The 24571-nt window shown below is 48.6% G+C and overlaps 5 protein-coding genes across 5 annotated transcripts; 2 read left to right on the top strand and 3 right to left on the bottom strand.

Moving 5' to 3' along the window:
* Positions 1-3425: 3425 nt before the first annotated feature.
* Positions 3426-5197, top strand: PtA15_15A376 (uncharacterized protein; the record flags this gene model as incomplete). Its single annotated transcript, XM_053163576.1, has 3 exons — positions 3426-3811; positions 3921-4166; positions 4252-5197. The coding sequence occupies 3 exons, from the start codon at positions 3426-3428 to the stop codon at positions 5195-5197; spliced, it is 1578 nt and encodes a 525-aa protein (XP_053027538.1).
* A 645-nt stretch (positions 5198-5842) lies between these two features.
* Positions 5843-6857, bottom strand: PtA15_15A375 (uncharacterized protein; the record flags this gene model as incomplete). The annotated part of the gene is made up of 5 exons (XM_053163575.1): positions 5843-5892; positions 5984-6081; positions 6184-6622; positions 6716-6752; positions 6837-6857. 5 exons carry the CDS (start codon positions 6855-6857, stop codon positions 5843-5845), a joined length of 645 nt encoding a protein of 214 aa, XP_053027537.1.
* A 70-nt stretch (positions 6858-6927) lies between these two features.
* PtA15_15A374 (uncharacterized protein) lies at positions 6928-11816 on the top strand (the record flags this gene model as incomplete). The annotated part of the gene is made up of 5 exons (XM_053163574.1): positions 6928-6952; positions 7264-7346; positions 7429-7718; positions 7808-11538; positions 11629-11816. 5 exons carry the CDS (start codon positions 6928-6930, stop codon positions 11814-11816), a joined length of 4317 nt encoding a protein of 1438 aa, XP_053027536.1.
* Positions 11817-12842: 1026 nt separating this feature from the next.
* Positions 12843-14757, bottom strand: PtA15_15A373 (uncharacterized protein; the record flags this gene model as incomplete). Its single annotated transcript, XM_053163573.1, has 4 exons — positions 12843-12928; positions 13032-13780; positions 13870-14378; positions 14467-14757. 4 exons carry the CDS (start codon positions 14755-14757, stop codon positions 12843-12845), a joined length of 1635 nt encoding a protein of 544 aa, XP_053027535.1.
* A 4704-nt stretch (positions 14758-19461) lies between these two features.
* PtA15_15A372 (uncharacterized protein) lies at positions 19462-20132 on the bottom strand (the record flags this gene model as incomplete). The annotated part of the gene is made up of 2 exons (XM_053163572.1): positions 19462-19823; positions 19901-20132. 2 exons carry the CDS (start codon positions 20130-20132, stop codon positions 19462-19464), a joined length of 594 nt encoding a protein of 197 aa, XP_053027534.1.
* Between the last annotated feature and the right edge of the window lie 4439 nt (positions 20133-24571).

Genomic DNA, 24571 nt, shown 5'->3' with positions numbered 1-24571 from the left:
GGTGCCGAGCCTATTGTGCTGCATGCTGCGTGGCCGAAGGGAGCTTAAGACTGTAGCACCGGCCGCTCGGCCCTTTCGCTCCCCAAATCCTCGAACGGGCATAGAGCGCGCCGAGCCAGGCCGAGCCAAATCTGGCCATCGGAATTAATCTGATGTGATTGGATCAGTTGACATTCTACGAAAGAAACGTGAGTTTTGGCCCGATGAGGCCCGATGGCTCTATCGAGGTAACTCAAATGGAGATCTTAATGAGTTTGATATTTTAAAATCTCGGAGCCGTCTGCAGTGAGATCTCTGAGCGACTCAATTAATGTTGATGGTGATTTGCGCTGATTTGCACGTTCCGCAACTTGATTGGATTGACAGCGAATGGTGATCAAACACGCACCGGATGGTTGGTGAGCTCGTTTTGCGGTTGAGCGAGATAAAAGGGTGGCTATGTATTTATGAAAGACCGGCGCGGTTCACGAACATGTCTGAGGGCCAGGTGGGATGAAGACGGTGTTGCGGATAGTTGGAAAGGGTTTGATTGTACTTTTTTGCGCAAAAAGTAGCCTGCAAGAGACTTCAATGGTCTGTTGATCGAGCTTCGTTAACTTTGCAGCCCCGCGGCCGTTCGTCCGGCGAGTCACCTTCAAACCAACGTCCGTCATCGTCATCTGCAGCCAGCTTGAAATTGAGCCTCAATCAATTCAAATCCCAAACGCAGTCGCTCTTCACATCCCCGTCAAGCCCCACTCCGATTTCTTTGGACTGGTTGACTCTTGAGGCTGGGAATGAGAACCCTCTTGGCGCCGGACATCCAGATATTTCTTCCCGGCGCGAAGTGTTTGATCGGAAGTGCTCCAGCGGCGTGCTCCAGCGGCCAGCCTCACAGTTACCTAAACAAAACAAATCCTTAAAGAATTACATAAAAGGGTATGCACATCCCAGCACTCCATTCAGTGCCCCACAATAAATAGCTGATTGTGAAGAGCACAATTGCATATTTTTTCCCCCCAAAAGACATATTCTCTCCATCTGGTGGACCTGCCCCCCCTCCACCTTCCACATAAGATCAAACGGTTTTGGCTCGCCCATCAAACTTCAATCGCGCGTCCTGCAGTGCGAAATGATGTGCTTTGGGTTGCTATGTTGCAACATAACAAATACGTCAATGTTTACCTCACAAATACGGCGAAAATCTATCTCCATATCGGCCTGCTGCTGCCTGTTGGCGAGTGGTGGAATTTTCTGATCCGTCACTAACACATACACAGTTTTCACTGTCGGCCGACACACAAGCTCACAATGGACCTGCTTCTTAACTTGCTATGGCCTTTAATCTTAATGTTGCAGGCCTTCACTTCCTGGGTTCTTGTATAAATAATTAATCGAGCGGGGACACGCAGGTCGACGCGCTTCGCGCCTTTCGACAATCATTGACAATCGTTCTACAGAAGGGGTGCTTGGTTTGTTGAAGTGGTGGTTGTTGGCAGCGCTTGAACTAGAACGAGTATGATGATCCACAAATTCATCACGATCATCGACACCCTCTCCGTCTTCTGGCCACCAGCAGGAGTTGTCGTTCAAACTTCCGAATCGATTTTCGCACCCCCAAGACTGAACTTGAACTCGTTTGCGATCGACTGCTGCTGCCACCTCCGAGGCTCGAGGAAGATCGCTTCAGCCTCCCATTTATGCACATAGAGACGTTCTCCGCGCTGTATTTATTCATTTATTTAAAATCCATCTTCCTTCTTCCCCCAATCTCCTTTGCCCGAGTTCAAATATCTGTGCATTGTTGTACAACCCAATCCCAAAGGTTTTAACTGTGGTGCGCTGTATATTGAATTTTAATATGAGAGCTGCCTTATCTTTTTCCCTCCAGGAGAATCGAACCCCATTTTGCCCTTGTTCAAATACTTGTTTCTCTGCTCGATCAACCCTTCTTTAAGCGTAAATAGATTGTAAGTAAATAGATATGTATGTATGTATTCGATGTGTTACATAAATACAAGGATTTCATTAAAATTTTATATCCCTCCAGGCTCCAGCCTCTCTGCCCCGAGCTCGCAGGTAAAAATGTGGGTACAAAATGGCCCGCGCCGACGTGTGCTCATTATGAGCTTGTCTCCGCCCTGGGGACCGGACTCTGCCCCCTTCCCCTCCTAGTTAACTTGAGAGACAGTGATGCCATTGTTTTCTCAGATCTCTCTTCTGTTTGTTTGTACATAATTCATCTGACGTCTATCTAAGTATACATAGTATTTGCTTCCCCATAGTTCTTCTCACCTCCAACTGCCCTTGTCATCTCGATCTTCGGGCACAAATATCAGCCACTTTACATATTTACCGTCTTCTGCCTTCATCCCACTGCCAGTCACTCCCAATCCCACAGCTCGTTGAACTTGCATGCCCGCAAAATTCAAATCTGGTGGTGGTCTCCAGGTCCTGATCTCTCTTCCAAAACGTGGTCGTGTTCCAAGCGGAAAAAAAAGAGAAGAAAAACAATCAAGGCGCACGCACACACACACAAACAAACTGCCAGGCTGGAACGCAATATCCTCAGTTCGGGGTTCGTCATTCCTGCTCTCACTGACACAATTTCCAAGTTGAATTTAAGCTCTACCACTGACAAAACGCCCGGTTCTCCTCACAGAGTCTGACTGCATCCATCAATCACACCATAGGCTACTCGTCTGTCTACATTGTCACCCAATCATCATCTGCCATACATATAAATAAATAAATCCATCCATTTAAATATTTATTTACTTTTAATTCTACCAATCCCCCTCAAGATCCAAGTTAGGACCGTTGGACGGTTCTCATCTCGTCAGCGCTTCCAAACCCATCCGACTCACGCAAGCCATCTCAAGGCTTTTTAAGAGCTCTGGGAAACCCGGACGCTCCCTCTTGGCAGGGTCGTGCCTTCATACAAAACGCTACGAATCTCTCATCTCCAACATCTTGTTGTGCTCGCAGTCTAGAACCAGAGATAAACAACAGTTGAGAAGGTTAATTAGGGGCAGCGGTTATCCTTCACGTTGGCTCTCGTCTCAGACCCTCCACTCCCGCTCAATCTCACCTTGTTGTGTTGAAGGTTTTGCTTGTCCACATCTCTCTCTATCCGTTTCACCTTATAACGGATTCTCATCCCACCCCCTCCAGTCAAGCAAGCCCTATCCAGTTCTTATCGGTCTTATCATCTCATCTGGACTCAAAATACTTAAACCAGCCTCTCCTTTCGGCCTTTTTTTTTTGAAACTCCCGAAACAGAGGCCATCGATAATTTATCGATAAACTTCCATAGACTATAGCATTTTCGCAACCCCCAAATAGATACGCCTGGTTTCCCCAAAAAATAAATTCAAAAAAACAGTTGCAGATCTCTCCCCTTCTTTTTTTGCGTTACCCCTAGAAAGATATTTTCATCAGCGGAGATGCGTGATAGTCAGGATGCCTCGTATCACCATTCTTCTGGGAGACATGCCTCCAGTGTTCACCACCAACGAGAGAGCGATCGTTATTACGACCCCGCCCAGACCCGGCCGAGTGGCCAGATTGGTTCGCCAGGAAGTGCAAGAAGACGGTCACTACTCTTGAATTCTCCCCAAGCCGCAATCTCTCAATCGCCGAGCGGCAGCCGTCCGCTGCGGATCCAGCCCGAAGGATCGTCGTATCATCATCGAAGCTATTCCCGACATGATGAGAATCGTGATGCCGAGCTTACTTCCGCTTTTGGCCGTTTCGGATTAACCGAACAAGACGAAGTTTACAACCACCAGGGCCATCCCTTCAACTCCGGGGAAGTGGACGAGTGTGACAAGTTGGGCATCTTCAATCTTCTTCTGACTTCTTTTTAAGCTCTCCTGGATATTGACTGTGTCTCGTTAATTTATTACGTCAATCAATAAAATTTGGTTCTTATCTATCAGATATAACCCATTAGTCTTACATCACGCCAGACGACAATCCATCATTCAACCTCATGCTTTGTCCAGCTGGAACAACGGCCACACGTCACCAAGAATGCCAGACGATCACAGACATGACCAAGGCGCTCATCATCTCAGCGAGCCTCCTCAGCGCAAACAGGGCCTCCGCTACCACCAGGGCTCGTGGCAGATGACAGGTAAATCTGGCGCGGTTATTCCAAAGGGTACCACCAGCCCAGCATCTACGTGAGTGTTTTAATATAATTCTCATAGAAAAAAGGGGTCCAGGGCACGGTTTTGACGGTTCTTCCACCTACTTCGTATAATAAAGCACCACGTCAAAAACATCGGCACATGCGATCATTTCACCAAGTTCATCTCGTTCCTCAAGCTCGAGCACAGTTATTTCACCTCTATCACCGAGATTTTCAAGGGATGGCAGAGGTTTCCATGAGAGTCAGTATGGTGAAGCGCACGAGAGCCAGCAGGGCAGTTCGACCAACGGCCGAAAGTCGTTCCCTGCAGAGTCCTCCTCAACCCATCCAGATTCGGCGTCCCGAAGAAGATCGTGCACTGTGGCCTCAACCCCGACGCTGCTCAACAGCATCTTCCAACGGGTCCGAAGCCCACAGGATTGTCTACCTCTCGGGATGCGCTCGCCATTATCGCTAACGGATGACGACCTCAAGACCTTTGGGATGTCGGACTCTCAGCTGGTCAAGCATCAAACCAAGCAGGATTGGGACCATCGTCGAGCCGATCGACCGACATCCATGGCCTCCATCCCGCTCAGCCATCCGTCCACATCCAGTCTGGGCACGGGCGACAGTGCGCCGAATGGCTACCGCGACGGGCGCCGGGGAAGCCATGGTACGGAGGAGGGCTACCAAGGCCGGGAGAATTTCCGCGGACGGTTTATCCGTCAGGTGACGTTCAGCTTGGACGAGAGTCACAAGAGTGGTCGCCAAGCGATCCTCGTCCTCCGCCAGCTCACCAACGGACTCACCTCGACCGTCCAGAAGCCCGCTACTTCACCCGTCCATCCCTCCCGTGCTTCCCCTCCGAACATCCCTATCCCAAGAATCTCTCATCGTTTCCCCGAACATTCTATCCCTACAACCGTCATCGTCAATGGCCGCCCTCAAACCGTTCTCATCCAGAAAATCATCCCTAGCGTCGTCATCGATTGGTCTGACGGTGTTCGTGATCAATTCGATCCCACCGGTATGAGCTTACAGGAAATCCTCGATCGCTGCCACTTCCATTCTTCGACTTGATCAACTCACCCTTTTTTTCCCAAGTAATCATCCCTACTCTTTCACTTTTTATTCACCATAGAGTTTGAATTCTTCTTTTCCTCGTCACTATTCCAAGTCAGAAAAATGAGAAACTACTTCAAAGTAAATCAAAATAGCAAAACATGAATCATCATGATGATGACTGAGCTGATTGTTCTTTTCATTACCAATGTAATCCCCACTCGTTCTCTGTTAGTATTTCTTTGAGCGCTTGTGCTGATTGTTTTGAATCTGGTTTTTGTTTTTGTACAAGAGATGTTAGAGTATCAGGAGGATTTTTCTTAACAAGGGTTTACTCATTATTGGTCATGTTGTGGAGTAGATTTGCGATATCTCTGTGGTGTTATTTTCTATTAATTCTTCTGTGATCTGGACTCCCCATACACCGTTTTTCTTTCTTCAAACAAGCATACTGTTCTATTGAGAGAATACAGCCCTTTTTTGGAGTTTAGGGTGAACGAGGTACATGAATCTCGCCAAGACTTTTATTCTCAAGTGCTTACTACACATTTCAGAGTCGCTTGAAAGACATAGACAAGCAATGTTGTTTTTTTACTAGCAAGAACAAGAGGGGGAGGTAGTTTTTCCGAGACTCAAAAATGACTAATACAATTAATCTGAGCCTCAATCTTCTTTTTTGGGTACCTTAACGACGGTGCACTTGAGTACTTTGCCTGGACGGTCATTTGCGGGGGAAGGGAGGCACAATGCCAAGTCAGATCAACTGTCCAAGAGCGATGGACAATGGGGATTGAGATGAATTACCTTCAGAGTCCAGCTCGTAAATGATTGGGACGGCAGTGTCCAGCTCCTTCTTGACGATCTCGTCGCCGGTGAGGCCCTCTAGCTGCATGATGATCGAGCTATTGGTGAAGAAGTATATATATATATATGTACACGAGGTATCGATCAGCCCTAGTTAGCCTGTGGAGAGAATTATATGTATGGAGAATCTTGTGACTTACCGAAGAGAGTTTCCGTGAGCAGCCACTAAGACCGTCTTTCCCTCTAGAACTTTAGGCTTGATGTGAGCATTGTAGTAGGGTAAGGTTCGTTTCGCGGTCATTTCCAAACTCTCGCCATTGGGTGGAGGGACATCGTAGCTACGTCTCCAGATGTGGACCTGGTCTCCACCCCACTTAGCACGAGCATCATCCTTGTTCAAGCCGCTCAGATCGCCGTAGTCGCGCTCGTTAAGGGCCATATCCTTCTCGATCGGGATGCTCTTTTGGTCTACCACCCCGAGAATGAGGTCGAGGGTCGCTTGAGCACGTTGTAAGGCGGAGGTGTATGCACAATCAAAGACGAATCCAAGTTCCTTTAGTTTCATGGCAGCCCGCTTGGCCTCATCCTCTCCATCAGGAGTCAACGGGGGGTTTTTGAAGCCAGTGAACAGGTTTTGCTCTGGAATGGTAACAAGTGTTATTGTAAGCCCTACTTGAAGTGAGGGTGGGGACGGTGTTTCTGAAGAAGCTTAAGGGTGAGATTTTGACCTACTATTCCATTCACTTTGACCATGTCGGATAAGCACGAGCTGTGAAGAATTGGACAAACCAAAGCCCTAAGTCAGTCAGTGCCGAAGGGGATGGTCTAGTAAAGCTGAAGATGTTTGACGAACAACGTTGTTGGAGCTTGACATTGTGGCGAACAAATCTAAGGAAGACTGGTCAAGTTAGTGACGGCAGACTGGGCGAAAGATCGAAGTAAGTATGTATGAAGTGGCGACGAACTTGTGTATGTAGCTGGAATCGAATGGTGGTGCGATCGGAGTTGTGGGAGATGTCGGAACTGGAAGCAACTGGTTTGATCTGCGGTCGCAGTTTACGTACACCCGGGGGGGCCCGGTGGAAACTCCGACGGATCTTCCATCCTTTGGGGCGTGCCGCGTGGTGGCTAAGGTGGGCCGGGCTTGAGCGGGCACTCACCATCTTGACCCGCCGCGCCGCGCGCAGAAAGAAGCAATTGCCCTTCGTTGGACTGGTGATGCAGTCGTCGATTGCTATGACGTCGATTTCTCACTGGGTTGTTGGGCATTACGTAATCAGCTGCCCCTTCCACGGCCACCTCACAAATTCACAACCACTTCACCACTCACACATCCCAGCCAGTCCAACAGCAGCAGCCGCAGGTAAGCAGCATGTTTCTCTGATAAATACATGTGGACTTGACTTCGAGTGAGCTGACCAGGTTGACTATCCAACGAAATCCAGGCCCAACCGCAACATTCCATCACAGGGGTGCCACCACAACTGGTCGACCCAGACCGAGGACAACTTACTACTCCACACACTATACTCACAGAGGAACTCTTGATGATGGATAAAATAGCCCTGTCTGGACAAGCCGACCCAGGAACCCTGGACCAGGACAACCAAGTCGACTCCAGTCACGTCATCGCCTATAATCCTCAAGTGGTCTTGATCTCAGGTGCAGTCGGCTTACTGCTATTGTTCATCAGAATCGGTCCATTCTCATTCGTCCTCGTCATCATCGTATCCTTGTAAGTAATCCTCTCCAAGAATTCCAATCATTAGCAAGCCTGCCTGCGCGCCATTGACTCCTCCTGCGCCCGTCCTAATCCAACCACAGTACCCTCTCTGCATTACCCGACTTCAGAAGTATCGTCGACAGCACCCTGGGTACCACCTTATCTCCCGAACGTCGTCTTGAAGAGACCTTCTCAGTCCTTGGCGTTCAATTGAAGTCAACTCACATGGCCAATCTTGAATCTAGCACAACAAATTACCATCAGCAGTTAAACCAGAATCTCATCAAGCTCGATCAACTACCCGAGCAGTTACAATCGGCATTCGGTTCTCTGTTCGATTTGATCATCCGTGATTATGTCGAAAGCTGGTATCTCCTACCCACCGTCTCGACCGGCGACAGGGCTTTCTTGAATCAACTCCGAAATGCTCTCAACCACATCCTCCTCAAAGCGCATGCCAAGTTGACCACCAAGTCTAGCAAAGAAACGATGATCTATCTCATCGGCTGTCTGTCTATGAACCTCGTCCGTGAACTCAATGACCGTGCCAACTCTCAATCCCAAACTTCTCCTCAGGATCGAATCGCTCAACGTCTGACTCAGACCCGTAGGATCTCCGAAGAAATCCTCTTAACCCTGGGTTCCTCCTCAATCACTTCGTCCCCTCTGACCCTCAACCTAGTCTCCGAAGTCTTGACTGTTCAATTGATATCCATCACCAGCTCTTACAACCACGACTGGTTTAATCAGACCCTGATCGACTCTCTAGGCACTGGTGCCCCCACTCAAGTCTCATTGGCATCATCAGCATCGACAAAAGCTACCGATACCGGAATAACAGCTGTGGTTGTCGACCAAATCAAAGAAAGCACTAAGCAGAATGACTCTCATCGACCGCTGTTCCAAAGCCCTAGCCCTGCTCGATCTCATTCTACCAGTGAAACTCCTTCAACCATCGCGGCTACTCCAGATGATATTCAGTCTGTTACTGGGAACGATGTGTTGATGGCCTATCTCAAATCCCCTGGTAACTTCAATCTTTCACCCAGTACGAAGCCAAACAGCAACATTCACCTGCAAGATTTATTTCAGCATACCGCGAAATGGGCTCCCCAGAGTGCGATCACTGATTCGGAACGATCCAATCTATTGTCTTCTTCATCTGATGATTCCGTTGAAGTTGAATGTTTCGTCAAGCTTTTCAACCATTTCGACTCATTCCAAAAGACCTGTCAGACCGCCAATCTCAAAGCAGACGTAGTCAAGGTTGACGCGATCTCTGTCCTAAGTGCATTAGCCCCGCTTATGGATTATGCGGTAGATCAGCACATTGCAAGCCAGCCCGACCAGAGCTCCAAGGTGCGTATCTCCAGCACTTGGAAATCGGCGATCATTGAAACTTTGAGACGTCTTGAAATTGCATCAAGTTCTGGTTCGCCCGTCTTTGGCAACCTCCAGCAATGGATCCTCGATCGTTTACGCTCCATCAAATCCAACCCATCAAATCAGGCATCTGTAGCTTCTAAACTCGAACCAAGTTCAGATATCGATTATCAGCCGTGGGCGACTCCTGCAACTGAGACAACTCGGGGGGATAAGATACACTACATGACCTTACCCAACATTCCACCAGCCGGCTCAAGCGGTTATACTGTTGATAGCCCTCCTATGCAGTCTCAAGACCTGGCAAGCTCAAGAGATGAGCATACATGGGATAAGGCTAAAAACAGTACTACTGAGGCCATCCTCAGCAGACATCGTGCGCCGTCTTTCAGCCGTACTGCTACCTCACCTCCATCCAGATATGGAGCCTCACCGCAGAGAGACAGTGTACATGAAAGCTTTGGATCTCCTGTCGCCGCGTTGCAATCCTCCCCCTTTTCGGCTCGCGTTCCTGAAGAGGGTGACATGACAGAAGGCTACTCGCTCGATGAAACAAGTGAAAACGAAGATTCGGATCCCAACCAGTCCCATCAGTCAATCAATCCACATTATAGTTCGACTGCCTCCAATTCTACCCTCCGGTTTGACGACACAATTACATTGTCTTCCCCTATTTCACGATCCAACTCGATGAACACACCGCCTGCTTCTCAAGCTGCTTCCTTCTCAGTCTCAGTTACGGATATGTCGCCCCCTTCCGCCATCGACCCCAAGACTGGGCTTATCAAGCAGAAAAAGGACATCTCTCTATTGATTGCTGTCGAGGCCCCATCCGTCCCCGGATTCATCGTCACTCGTGGATGGCCCGAGCTTGAGCGAATGGATCTGGCAATCAACAAGAAGAAACTCGTCGGCGTGGGTACGAAAGCCTTTCCTAGAGCATTATTACCGACCAACTTGAACTTCAAGACTATTGATCATGTTCGAAGGGAATTGGAAGCCTACCTGGAATGTCTCTTAAAAGATGAGAGGTATTCAAAATCAGAGCCAGTTTTGAAATTCTTCGCAAAAGAAAGATCTGGGATGAGCGGCCGTGGTGGGGCGATCAACAACATCTTCAACTCGACCTCTTCGACTTTGGATTCGATCGGTAAAGGGGTCGCCAGCGTTGGAAAAGAAGTGGTCAGTAAGCCGGTCGATTTTGCTGCGTCGGGGTTAAATAGACTCTCCAAAGGCGTTTTCTCAGGGTTACCCTTCGGAAATTCACCGGTCGCAACACATGAAGAGTCTACATCTTCGGAAATAGGGAGCCATAGGGACTCATTGCAGTTCGCCAATTCACCGAGTTCCAACTTGGTCGCCTCGGAACCCACTGATCAAACAACCAAGGCAGCTGAAGGCTTGGTGAATACCAGAAGTGCAATCGACGCTCACCAAAGTAGTCGAAACGGAGATCAAGGATTGATTGATGACATTCGGAAAGAACCAAAGGAGGAAAAAAGCGAAGAGCAGTCGGTTATTGCCCAGCCAAATCTAGAATCATCATCCGGCTCGCGACCAACATCAACTGCTGGTCCTCTATCTGCCGGTCCTCAAACAGAAGAGAAACCGTCTTTGAACGCTTCCCTTCAAGATGACGAAACGACCGCCCGTCCTCAACGGACTGGGAGTGTAGGTGGGACAGCCACGAAGAACCAAGAATCATTGGTCGCAAGCAACTTGGCTGAGACCATCAAGCCTACGACGACACCAGGGAACAGCACCAAATCAACCGCACCTCTCAACGAGACGGCCAGCTCATTACCAGCATCATCAGTGACAGTGGCGACGACGACGCTGAACGGCAAAGAATTTGATACGGTGATCATCGGAATCATTTCGATCCTCGAGGCGGCCTATGGGCTCGATCAAAAGCAGGGCGGCTCGGGGAACAACACGCCCTGGTCGATGAAGCGAGGGGTTTTGAGGGTTCTGGAGACCGTCCTGCGGACGACGAGCTTTAGCCACTTCATTCGACTGACGCTTTCGCAGCTCATCGACAAATTCGAAAAGGTCGAGACCTATGTCGATCTCATCAACTCTGCCCTTCTCAGCCTCTCTTCCTCATCTGCCCCGTCCAAGGACCATCCTGGTCCTGATGAACAGCAAAGCTTAAAGAACAAGCGCAAACATCATCGCAAACAACACTCGATTAATAGTCTGGCCTCTGAGGACGATAGTCTCGATGATTTCGGGCTTGATGTCTCCTCCTCGCCGTCCGATTCTTCGACTTTACCCCAGCAGTATCAATACCAATCTTTGGTCGATGACGACGACCTGAAGAAGTCAAATAACCTGAAACAGGCTAAGGTCGATCAGACCGCAGAGGCCAAAGCCCGGCGCAAAGATGCTGCCCGGAAGTTGTTTGTCGACTCGTGGTCGAGTCTAAAGATCGGACTAGGATCAAATGGTGAGCAATCCTTCTTCATCGGTCATCTTCTTTGTACGATCATATCACGCCAGGATCTCATCCCTTTTCTTTTGGGAATCTGTGTTGTAGCAACCGATTTGGCAGCTACTAAAGTCTTCGATCTGTTCCAAGAATTCGACAGCTATAATGGACCCGATGGACTACAGCACGATGGGAAGAAGAACGCAGATCATGACGGCCAGCGTCTCCCCAGTGGGATTGAGTTCATCGTCCATAATCTCCTCTTGGATCTTATTCGGATCATTTTATTGTTGTAACATCTCTTTCCTCCTCCTTCTATGTTTGTAGATACATGCATTACACTCTTCACCACTGTCATTTTTTATCATCTTTCTCCTTGCTGTTTAGTTTGCTATTTCATCCTCTCAATACTTGCTTATTTTTATTTATGTTTGTTTTGCTTTCTATCTAAAAAATAGCATGATCAGTCATCCTACATGTATCATTTAACAACTTGAAATCTGCGCCCATTCAACCCCTTGCGTAGGTGAGGGGAGTCGAAGAGTCTGTTGTGTGTACGCCAATCGTAGGATGGTCTTTTGTCAAGATTGACAAAAGATCAGTGACAATGGACCCAGTTGCAAACAACTTCCTCTGCCAAGCTAATGTAGGACTCAACAGGAACGCAAATGTTTCTCAAGGGCCTCTACCCTTGCTGTTTTTGGTTGAGAATCTGAGCAGAGCCATCCCCCTCCAGCCAGATGCTGCACCACAGCTCACCGGGGAATAGCAGTCCTGCAGAAACAACTTAAGATCACTAGAATTCAAAAAGAATTCGATCTCACTGTATAACAAAGCACCCCCCCCCCCCCCGCCAAAAATATGCTGGATTTTCAAAAGGATGTGCATTGAGGGCATGTTTTGCTTGGTTTTCCTTTCGTCGGCAGCTGCGCTTTCATCGGCCTTTCTGATCTTATTCGTCGGCAGCTGCGCTCTCGGTGACCTTTCTGATCTTAGATGCCAATAATACTACATTGTATGTATGAGAAAAATATTTTAACAATTAACTTTAAACCCAGATTTTTTCTGGCGCAAAGGAACTACGTATACATCACAATTGTCAATGCTTCCAGCTGCTTAAAAAGAGAAAACAATATCTTAAAGTTCAGAAGGCGCCATACAAGGATGATGGAATGAGGTTTACATCTAAGTGTTCGACTGTATAAGAGTCAGTCTATCTATGAGAGTTGTAAAGACTTCCGAGAGGAAGAAGATAATTCAATTCGGGTTCTTAAGTTATTGATACATTGTCCTCTCTCGGACCCAGCGATGGGGATCTGGGATTACAAAATGAATCGCTCGGCCCAATGCGAGACTATGCGTTTGCCACGTCGATCGCTTAAGCCATCCACGCGATAAATTATTGCGCCTTTTGGGTTAAATGAACATGATAAACATAAGATCAATGGGGAAAGCTACATAGCTTCAGGAGAGTCGATAGATTGTAAAACACGATGTGAAGGGGAGCTCACCATGAGAATTGGGGATGCCATCTAAGAAGCTGAAGAATTTGGTCAAGTTCGGTAGTTGATTCAGACGATCTAACATGTCGATCTGGAGAGGCGACAGGCCGAGATCATGGGTTACTGATTTGATGGTGTCGGAGGATAGAGAAGTGAGGTATTGGGTGCCCTCGAGCCGATGGGTTTGATGATCAACTGAGCTGAGTTGGTCGGGAGGGTGGAGAGCACTCGTTGGAGTCTCGACATGGATTAGCTGCTCGGTTTCGGAGCGTTCCGGGTGCGCATATTGGCCGGAGCTTTGGGTGCTGGAAGGGACCGCTTGGTCGGTGACAGGATCGGCTTCCTGGCTAGGCTCGTTTCCTATCCCCGCGAGATCCTCGATGAGGTCTTGGCGGAGCTCTTGGAGCAGGCCGACCCGGCTCAGCCGGGAGAAATGGTTCTCGAGCTCGCCGACGTTGTACTTCTTGATCCGCTGGCGGGACTGGAATGATTGGTAACAGAACGAACACAGGATGTAGGTAAGGAACATCGGCGCAATCACCGGCGATAGGCCCGCCGCTACATAGTTCAGCGGCGCTCGATAGGGATACGTCGACGGTTTGAGGAAGAACGGGAGCTTGGGTAACTTCTTTTTCCAGTTTCCGTTTCTCGTCTTGGGCCCCTCCTTCGGCTCTGATTTCTTGAGTTTCTCGGGCTGAGATTCAACTTGTACCAGTTGAACTTTCTCAATCAGTGAGGCACATTCCCGATTGAATGTTCTGCAGAAACAAAACCGACCAAATTAACCCGACGAGTCAAAAAATATGCAAATGAAAAGTGAAAGTGAAAGAAAGGATGGGGATCTGACAGTTCTAGACCCCCGATTTCTAAGGCTTCTAATTCCGTTAAATCCTGATCAATTTTAGATCTTTTTGAGATCTGGTGTGCGATTTGAAAGAGATCAAATTTCTCGATTGCGCCAGTGACAAATGGTACAGTACGATCGTTGATTGCGTTAGCATAGATTCTAACGACTTTGAAATTCACCAAGGCCTTATAAAAGTTGGTCTCTGGGTGGGCCAAAAGGCTCAAGAGTGGAAACTTCTTCTTGCACTCTTTGTCTGTAAGTTTGGTAGATGTGATTGATGGTAATTGGTGATATTTGTCGGTCAGATAGAGCTGGTTGCCCGTCCGGCTCAACAGTCTCGAGCCGAAGAAGTGGATCGTCGAGCTGAGGATTCCCTTGTACTTGGGCATGCCTATCCACGGGGAAGCAAATGTGTTGAAGTTCATCGGTTCCACTTCTTCAAAAAAGGACGGCTGTCTCGAATGCAACAGTCCGACCAGAAATCTAGAAATGAGGCCACCCAGTGAATACTACAAAAACAAGCACGTTTCCAAAAGAAAGGGGTTAAGAGGGAAGATATTTTTTAATGAGAGACGGATCCATGGATATCATGCTCACTCCGATACAGCTGAATTTAGTCAGCACCTTTCCATCCATCTCTAGTTGTGACCTTCTCTGATCGATCTCCTGGGCGACATGTTCGGCGCAATAGTCGATTCCGTCGTACGTGTTTGTCCATTGAATTGAGTTGGGAATGAGGATGTCGAGCGTGGCGCTGTCGGAGGATTGGGCAGAGATCTTTCGGAGGGTGCTAGCCAGATGACTGACGTGCTCCGGCGAGCCCCAGAGGCCATGGATGATGACGACTAGATGGACCTCCGATGGACGGGCTGTGCGAGCTGCTGACATCGATAATCGTGTGAGAAAAAGCCGTGTTTGCTATCTTTTCAAGCTTCAAGGGGTGGCTCGTCTGATGGTAAGCCGCATTCCATTCCGGTTTTATTGATCAGCGGTAGACCGCTGCGCTGTGCTAAAAGTGCCGCTGATGTCAGCGCAGCGCAGCGGTTTCACCGTTGATTGAATGCTAGTATAAAATAACATGAAAGAGCGTTACCTTGGTAGCAGATATGACCCAAACCCAGCACCCCCTCAAAATTAATTTTGGTTAGTGGAGTACTGCCCAGAAGCTGAACAATCTGATAGGGTTCATTGAACTCTGTGCTGTGAAATTTTGGGGCATTTTTTAGCACTGTAGCTAAGGTTTAGCTAAGGTTCTGGCGGATATCCTGAGTAGGAAATCCAGATAAGTACCCATTTACTGAGGTGGGCTGATGCTGTGCAGCTCATCATGTGCTCCTAAGAGCAACTCATGACTGCTGTAAAATTTTGGCGGGCTTTGGGTGCCTCTGTGAAGAGTTATAAATTTTTGCAATGCGTACCTTAGGCCCCGTTTGGCAGGGCCCAGCATCATATGTGGGAATAAACCGCAGCGTAATAATCCAAATAAGCTTTACTAAACCTTATTTGTATGATTACTGGGCTTACGCAATTATAGAGGGCCGTTTGGGACGGCCATCGTAATATAGCGACAGCAGTCCTGTCTGTTTGGTGCGCCACTCAAAAACAAGTCCGGCCTGCGCTTCTCTCCTCCTCAAATCCAATGCCACGATGCCCCCACCGGGCTCCGCAATCCTCGACAACATCCGCCTCTCGCCTCGCTTCCAAGACGAACGCCAGCAGAAAATCATCAAGCTGGTCATCTTGATGGTGATTGTAGCCTCGCTTCGTTTGGGTCAGGAAGCGGAGGCGGGATTGAAGCCTCGGTTGATTGGGGGGGAGGTTTCAAGGATGGAGGTCTCTTGCGTTGGGGTGCCATTGAGTCGCACGGATTTGAGGCCGAAGGGAGCGATTATGACCGCAAATTTTGGGGTCAGGGTGAAATATCCCAAATGGCGGGGGGAATAATGGAGCGTGAACTCCTGTTGTCAACTTTATGACGCTTGGTGGGCTGCCAAACAGGGACAGGGGATAGCGTAATATCCCCTGTCCCCCTGAAAATAATCTGCAAGGTTTTTTATTACGCTCCCACATTTTTGTGGACAGCCAAACGGAGCCTTAGTAGGAGATATGAGCAAAAGCCCCCAGCCCCTCAAAAATATTTTCTGTTAGTGGTGTACTTCCCAGAAGCTAACCAATCGCAGAGGGGTCATTTACCTCTGTGTTGTAAAAATTTGGGGCATTTGGGGGCATGGTAGCTGTGGTTTTGGCAGATTTCCTACTGAGGAAATCTGCCAAATTGGAGTCACAGTAGCATACCCATTTAGTGAGGTGTGCTAATGCCGTGCAGCTGTCCATGTGCTCAGGAGACCACTTTCTGACTGCTGTAAAGTTTTGGGGGGATTTGGGCGCCCCAGTCATGAGATATAATTTTTTCTTCATTTTTATCTTTTTTTGTATAATTGGGTACCTGACTCCCAAACTTGTCAAAAAAATTAGAGGTCCAACTCCCAAAAATTGCCCAGGTCAATTTTTGGTCCCCAGGACCTGGGCCTGACATCAATTTTTGGTCCTTGCAATGTAAACAACTTTTGGGTTGGAACTCAAATTTTTGGGAGTCAATTAATCAACCCCCTATCTTTAGCATTAGTACATACATCCTTCATTGTTATCATAGCTACATATGACTGCAGAGTTTACATAGCTTCATTACACATTCTTCCCCTCATATGATATCAGCAGTACATTCCTTCATAGTTCTTGGAGCAATTACTAAATTCTCATCTTCATTATGAACACTTCTTGGACCTTATACCTGCTACTTCTGCTCATCATTATTTCATATTCTACATAGTTAAATTTCATATACACTCTTTGGTCATTATACCTTCTTCATTACTGATCATCTTCAGATATTTTTACTATGTGCTCATCATGTATCCCTTGTTGTACTTCCCACATATATAAACACTCCTTTAGATATTTTATCCCCATCATGCACTTTCACCCACTACAACTTGTATGCACCTTTCCCCCCACATACACTTCTTTTCTGAGTGAATCCATTGCTGATCAGTGATCCCCACGGACTAGAGATTGACAGCCCAGCGGTATTGAGAGTAGATTGTCTGCTCAGTTGCAGTGTACCACAACGCCAATGTTAAATGCACTTAGTTTGCAACCTCTTGCATATTATGTGTGTCATCACCTCAAACTCATTTCCATGCAATGTGTATGCTCAATGGTTAGAGCATCAATCATGAATGCTGAGTATGTGAGTTTGAATCTTGCAGTACACAAGGTTGCGGGTTCAATACACACTTTACTCGGACCATACTTTTCACAAGTTCAATACAACTGAGCAAACAATCTACTCTCAATAAGCAGCACCACACAATTTGTGTAGCCTGGGAGCGCCAGGCACAGGATTTTACATGGCTACACGCGGGTCTGTAATTGGGTAGACGGGTCGACCCAACAGCCAAAATGGCTGCCCAAACCCAACCCAAAAATCTAGCGGGTCTGTGGCGGGTTGGGTCAAAAACTGGTTTTTGAGGCAAAGGCCAAGCCAAACCCGGCCCCAGACCCAACACAGGTTGGGTACCCTCCGGGTAGACCCAACACACTTTCATCCCTAGCCTGTACCCACCATTGGAATGGCAGCTGGGAGTTATCCAGAGCTGCTGCTCCTTGAACTTTCTTTTCAAGGGGCTGTGTACCCAACCGCTTAAGTTTTGGCAGGTGAAAATTCCCCGGGGTGGGTTATTGAGGCAGCAGGAGCTTATTTCTTGGATTAATATTATAATTTTTTTTACATGATGGGGGACACCTCCGAAAATCCACTATTTTTTCAAGGGCCAAGTAAGACTCTTTTAATCCAGGAAAACTCCCTCCTTTTGGGGGAAGCCGCTGTCACTGTGCGTGAAGTATTTTTTGGCTTGCGCACACAGTGCTTGACCCCCAGTAGTAGTTTCTTTGTCATTTTTCACAATATTGGGGGTCTAACTCCCTATGTTTTTTTATAGGAATTTACTTCTGACTCCCAAGGAATCCCTGGGCCAACTTGCGGTCCTAGGGAGCAGATTGACATCAAACCCTGGTCTTCCCAACCTCTGCTACTTTTGGGGGTTGGAATTTTAATCTTTGGAAGGCAATTACTCAAGCCCCTTTAAGAATGATGAGATGGGTATTTACAGCAAGGCAAGATGGGGGCATAGATAACTAGATAGGAGATGCAGGCGGATGAGAACAGCGCAACGGCCCAAAATCAATAAGAATATTGAGCGGTTCTAGAGTAATTGTTGGCGGCCATCTGCCCAGGTTGACGTCCTGAGAATGCTGGTAGAATCCTTCAAGTTGATAAATGAATTTTATTGAGATGTGAGGCTTGGTACGCAATCTCCAAACGCCGCTTAGTGTTGTGTAGGGCCCATTTTTGGATTTGGCTCCTGAGAGTGTAAAATTCATGTCTGGAAGGGAATTGGGAAATGTGTTGCAATGCCTGCATGTAATCAGGAAGTTGCACAAACTGAAGTTCGTAACCGGCTCGGTCCTTGGGCGCTAATCAATTCCGAGCTTAACAAAGCCTCTCTGCCACTGGAGGAGGGCCCCGCAGGGTCTCTGTCTCACAGAGAGGCTTGCCCCCAAGCGGCGAGGTTTGGCGTGAATCCTGACGGGCCCAAGGCTCGGCCAACCCCCAAATTTCATTAAATCCTTTATTACACATCAACCACTGCCAGGATAGGCCCATGAGTGGTGTGGCCTTGAAGCCTAGCTTCTTGCGCAGGCAGCCAGCCATCCACCATCCATCAAGCCCCTTGTAGAGCTGCTGGACATGCTTTCAAAAACCATGCCAAGCTTGTCCCAGCGAGCAGAGCGTGTTTTTTTCAACTCCTGTAAACATTTTATGTGTGGCCTGCATACCGAATGTAGTTCATTGTTCAATTCAAACAATTATGGTGTTCAAAATTGCATAAGATGTGTTTACATAACAGCATAACATGTGATTTTGGCTGGGAGATGTCAGCATACATAAAACTTAAAGTGACATCTCCCAGCCAAAATTGCAGCTTATGCTGTTATGTAAAAAAATCTTATGCAATTTTGAACACCATAAATAAACATACTTCATGTACTTATTAGAAGTAATTGAAACTTTCATGTACTTATCCAATAGTATGGTGTAAGATCAATCCTGGAATCATGATTCCATGACTTTACATCCTTGTAGCTTTAAGGCCATTCAAGGCATCAACATGTGGCCTATGTAGTCTTGAAGGCCAGATGCAGACCTTCAATTTGGCACCTGGGAGGCCTATTTGGCCACCAGGATGCTATAGAAAAGTGGTGCCAAACTTTCACACCAGCCAAATGGGTGAAAGCTGTACTCAGGACTCACGCCAAATTTCGCCGCTTAGTCCCAAGTCCCTCCTTTGGAGGCTCGCGCTTCGCGCGAGGGGCCCCTGCCCACCCCTCAGAAGAGGGACTGACTAAGTTCGAATTGATTCGCAGGCAGGCACATAGAAGACACAAGAGCAATCAGTTCTAGGCACGACAATTGATTTTATTAGACTGCATAGCAGGTGCCTTACACTCGAGTTCAATTTGAAAAGCTTTTTAATCCTCCAATCGGATAATCTCTGTCAAAAATCTTTGGAAGGTAGGCCGGCTTTCAAAAATCACATCCTGTTTTTTTCCCAAAATCTTTATCGCGGTGACTGCGTCGCGGGGGACTCGCGAACGGTCTTGAATGTCTTTGGGCAGGCACAAGTATTTGGCCAGCTTGGTGAGTTGCGGCTGGAGTTCTACGAGGTCGGTGACAAACTTGCGTGGGCAAAACCTGTGGGGGAGGGTTCCGCCGTAGGCTTCAACCATGAAAAGCCTCCTGCTTAATTGGGTTTTGAGGACATTTTGGGGGCCCAAAAATCCACACAAATCAGCCAAAGAGTTTACAAGCGGATCACTGTATGAGCGGATAGCTGCCAGTTGGGTTATTCAAGTTTGATTAGTGTGATGGATTGTTTTTGTGGATCCAAAGGTTTGGGTGGGCTCTTACCTTTGCAAGAAGTTTGCAGGTCACCCTTGTTGAAATTAGCCAATTGATTGGCCAGAATGGCAAGATGATCTATGCCGTTCCCAATGGGCGTCGTAAGAGAGGTTACCATGTCGTTGATCCAAACACTGAAGACCTCGATATCTTCCTCCTGTTTAGGCACGTCTTGAGTAATAAACTTCTGGATGTCGCTCAAATTGTCAACCGTTATTGGCCCGAGATGGGTGTGGGACATGTCACTCCGAAGCTGGTCAACGTAAGAGAAGACCCAGGGAGCAGACAGCGGCGAGGGGGGGAGCCAGGAGCTGCCGGAGCTCCATTGATCTACCATCGGAGTAGGTTGGGGAGCATCTACTGGAGCCTGGATGGACCCCGCGGGAGCCTACACTGCTGCCATGCGAGACAATCGCAGCGAGGCAGGGAGCCTCATTGGCGTTCTCACTCTCCATACGCTTATGCAGGGTGTTGTCACGGGCAAGTGAGGCAGGCAAATGAGCAAGGCATAAGACCATCCGCACCGGGCGCTAAGTTAGCCCGGATTAGGGCACTTAGTTTGACCCCGCAACCGCATTGGGTTGGATCAACCGGGGATCAACTTGACCCGGAGCTTGGTTTGGAGCTAGTGGGGTATAAATCTAGCCCCCACTAGTCCTCGGACTAACCTCAAAATGAATATTCATCATGCTTTTCAGCATGAACTTTATGTGTTTAGGTGCCAAACACATAACATATAGGCACCTAAACACATAACCTCCGACGGCCTCGGATCCGCTAATCCCCACCCATGCGGATGGCCGATCGGATTAGCGTATTCTGATCGTAATCCAAGCTAGTTAGCCCAGGCTAATCTAGCCACGGATGCGGATGCCCTTAGTCCAGACTAACTTAGCAACGGATGCAGATGCTCTAAGAAAAGGAACGCGAAGCAAGGCTGAAACGCTGCGCTGCGCTACAAAAAAGCGGTCTTTTAGCGCAGCGCAGCGGGGAACCGCTGCACGGTAAGCCCAAAAAGCGGTAGCGCAGCGCCAGCCCCGCTGCGCTACCGCTGCAAATAGCGGGGCCTCGCTTTTTCCCCGACCCAAAAAGCGGTAGCGCAGCGGGCGGGGCCGCTCCTTTCAGCGCTGCGCAGCGGCCACCAAAAAAGCTGCGCTTTGCGCTGCGCTGCGCTTTTTTGGCTGGCAGCGGGGGAGCGCTACGTGGCCAGCTCAAAAAGCGGTAGCGCAGCGATGGTTCTGCTGCGCTACCGCTGAAAGTAGCGGGTCTCCGCTTCTTTCCAGACCCAAAAAGCGGTAGCGCAGGGCCGCTACTTTCAGCGCAGCGCAGCGGCCACCAAAGCCGCTGCGCTTCACGCTGCGCTGCGCTTTTTGAAGCGCAGCGATTTCACCCTTGCGCGAAGGGTAACGGGATCATCGCGGGCAAGAACAGGCGCAGGTGGTGGTGAACTCGGATGATAAACGAGCGAGTGTTGATATGGCTGGAGGGGTCTCTCTAGGTGCGAGGAGGGATTGGTTTGAGGAGTGAGGACGAATGGCCCTCCGACGAAATCCGGCTGTTACTAGATCCCTGAGTTCTTATGGAGAGGGGGAAGGAAGCACGCGTCCGCATTTATCGGCGGGCCACTCGGTTTCCATTTATTCCGACGTTACACCATCCTTCTTGCAAGTTTGACATAACAGGATATGACCATTTGGGAACTGTTACTATTGCATTGGAGGACACCCTAACTTAACTAAGTCCCTCTATTGGAGGGGGGACGCCGTCCCGCAGGGACCCTCCGAAGGAGGGGAGGTCGCTTCGCTCCCCCGAGGAGGAGGGAATTAGCTAAGTTAGGAGGACACCAGATTGTCGCCTCTTGCAGCTGGACCATTCGTCCTCGACACACCTCAAAGTAATACATACTACCTCGTCTCACCGAGATCCCTTCAGCCATATCAACACTGCTAGACGACGACCACCTGTTATTCTTAGTCTTACCTACGATGATCCCATTGCCGTTTGCCTTCCTTTTTTTATGCGTCGCTCAGCGTATGGAAGGTCAGAGGATTCCTGAGGCTGACGCCGCTGCAGAATTTTCCCCACGAGGAGGATCAGAGCCTACACTCAATAACCACCCTGAAATCCGATATTATTTGCACGAAGATCACTCTAGCAGGGCCTATCCACCCCTGGATCTCCGTCAGGCTCCCCAACCTTCTGCGAGGGTAGATCCATCGAGATTCGCTGGCAACGAGCTCCCCCCGCCTTCACGATCGCATGGGAATACATATTTACCTTCCCGCGATCGTCCGCTCCCCGGATATTCTCCTACGCTTCCGAGCTTCGCGCCGGCTTTCAGGAGCTTTCAGGACGTGCCGTTCCCCATTTCCAATGGAAGTGGGATCAAAACCAGGGTTACACATTGGCTCCAAGACCTTATCAGGCGGAAAATGTTCAGGTCACACCTAAGACACGATATTGACGCTGTAAAGGACTATATCGTGATACAAGCGGCCGAGTCTTTGGTCGAGATCCGCGAGTTAATTCACGGAGACATGCTTAAGTACGACCGAGATATTCAGATAAACAGTCAAGAGATCGCCGATATACTCCGATACAATCTTACGAAGCCCAGCGTCAACCGCCTAACTCCTATTGCCGATCTGGCCAATCGATTGGCTGACTTGAACATGAAAGAGTTCACAGAACTAAGAGGTTTTATTTCGTAATCAGATAAGGTCAATCTGGCATATCCAGAGACAGAAAGAGAAATAAAACAAAGTGAGCACAATGTACCTAAGAGCGGATCACGGCCTGCTCTTGTTTAGTTGATAAGAGAAGAAAAGGACTGCGGTGCAGCTACGGTCACGTGTGCGTGACTTGAACGGAAACGTCTGTTGCGGGCGGCTACTCAGATAGTCAGTGCTAGATCTTCTCTTTTGTGAGAGTCTGAGAGAGCATCAGCCTCTTACTTAGGATCGAATGGCTTTACGCTTAACGCTGGCCGATTCGACTCGCGAGACTTGCGGAGCGGGTGTTATCTGTGACACCGTTGAGCTCTTGGTCAGTCTTCAGCGTGGAACTAGATGGCTCTGCAGCAAGGTACTCACCACCTGAGGTGGGGTTGGTTATCCTATTGCTGAGGCTGGAGGAACCGGTTCGGTCTGGATTGGCGTCGGTAACAAGAGTGCTGTAAGGAAGATTAGATCCGGTCAGCACTTCTTGCCCTAGCTGAGACGATTAAGCAATCTTCATACCTTGAGAGAGGCAGAGTTTGCTTGTATCGCTTTGGCTCTTCGTCTTGTGATGACGTGGCTAGAAAGGAGCGGAGGATTAGCGTTAGCATAATCCAACCGCCTGGGAGCGACATGCATATGCATGCGCCTGAGGGTCGCGCGGACTCACCTGTCCCCCTTGCGGGGTTAGGGTTCAGTTCCTTGCGCTTCCTTGACTCTGGGCCTGGACCTGAGTCTTGACAGCCCACCGTGCTTCGAGCCGGTAGGGTTGAAGCAATCCGTGAAGCGGGTTTGATCCCAATGGCTTCAAGAGCCCTGCGAATTGTGGCTCGTCCAACTGGTTTGGTGAGAAAGTCCGCGGCATTTGAGTCCGTTCGGATGTAGTTGAGTTGAATGAGTTTGCGAACGACCAGTTCCCGGACGAAGTGAAGTCGGATGGACATGTGTTTAGTCCGAAAACTATTTTGCGAAGTTTCGCTCTTCGCTAGATCAATTGCTCCCCGATTGTCGACCATGACCAGGATGTTCCGCGGTTCCTCTCGCGTCTTAACTTCTGAGATGAGGTTTGACAGCCACGCTAGCTCTCGACCTAGATCCGATAACGCTTTATACTCAGCTTCCGTTGTCGACAAGGAAACAGTAGCTTGTTTGGAAGATTTCCAAGCTAGCAGGTGAGTACCAGACATGACGGCGAAGCCAGTAGAAGATCGACGAGTATCTGGGCAGTTACCCCAGTCCGCGTCAACGAAGGCTTTCAGAGTGTTTTTAGCGTTTTTCAGGTAGGTGAGACCAAGCGTTCTGGTGCCCGAAAGGTAGCGGTAGACTTGAACTGCGGCTTGATAATGAAGAATACCAGGATTTTCTAGGTATTGAGACAGAGAACTGACTGCATAGGCGATGTCCGGCCTAGTTAGCACGCTTAGGTAATTGAGGGAGCCTATGAGAGCTCGATAGTTGATGCCCGTCTTCCTGAACTCGCCTACTTCCTTCTGCGTAGCTTTCCTCAAGTAAGCCTTTGGATTGAGTGGGCATGACGCGGGGTGCAGCTTATCAAAACCGAATTCTTCAAGTTTTCGTTCGATAAATTGAGCTTGATTGATGTGTAGTCCCGCCGTTGTACGTTCGATGTTCATTCCCAACAGGAATTTCGCTTCTCCCATATATTTAATTTTAAATTCAGCTTCCATTTCTTCCTTGAAGATGAGTGGCTTCTTGCTGATGAAGACTAGATCGTCGACATGTGCGTAGACTAGAGTGTCTTCCTTTCCCGTTACACCGCACCGATAGAAGACACAGGGGTCCGCGACTGAGATCAAGAAATCAATCGCCTTGAGATAAGTTGAGAGACGATTGTACCAAACCAATGGGGCTTGACGAAGCCCGTAAATGGCTTTCTTCAATTCGAGAACAGTGTTGGGCGGAAGATCGAGTCCTGGCGGCGGTAGCAAGGTCACCTCGTCAT

This window comes from Puccinia triticina, chromosome 15A (genome assembly GCF_026914185.1).
Source record: "Puccinia triticina chromosome 15A, complete sequence".
NCBI lineage: Eukaryota > Fungi > Basidiomycota > Pucciniomycetes > Pucciniales > Pucciniaceae > Puccinia > Puccinia triticina.
This window is presented reverse-complemented; position numbering and strand designations above follow the sequence as displayed.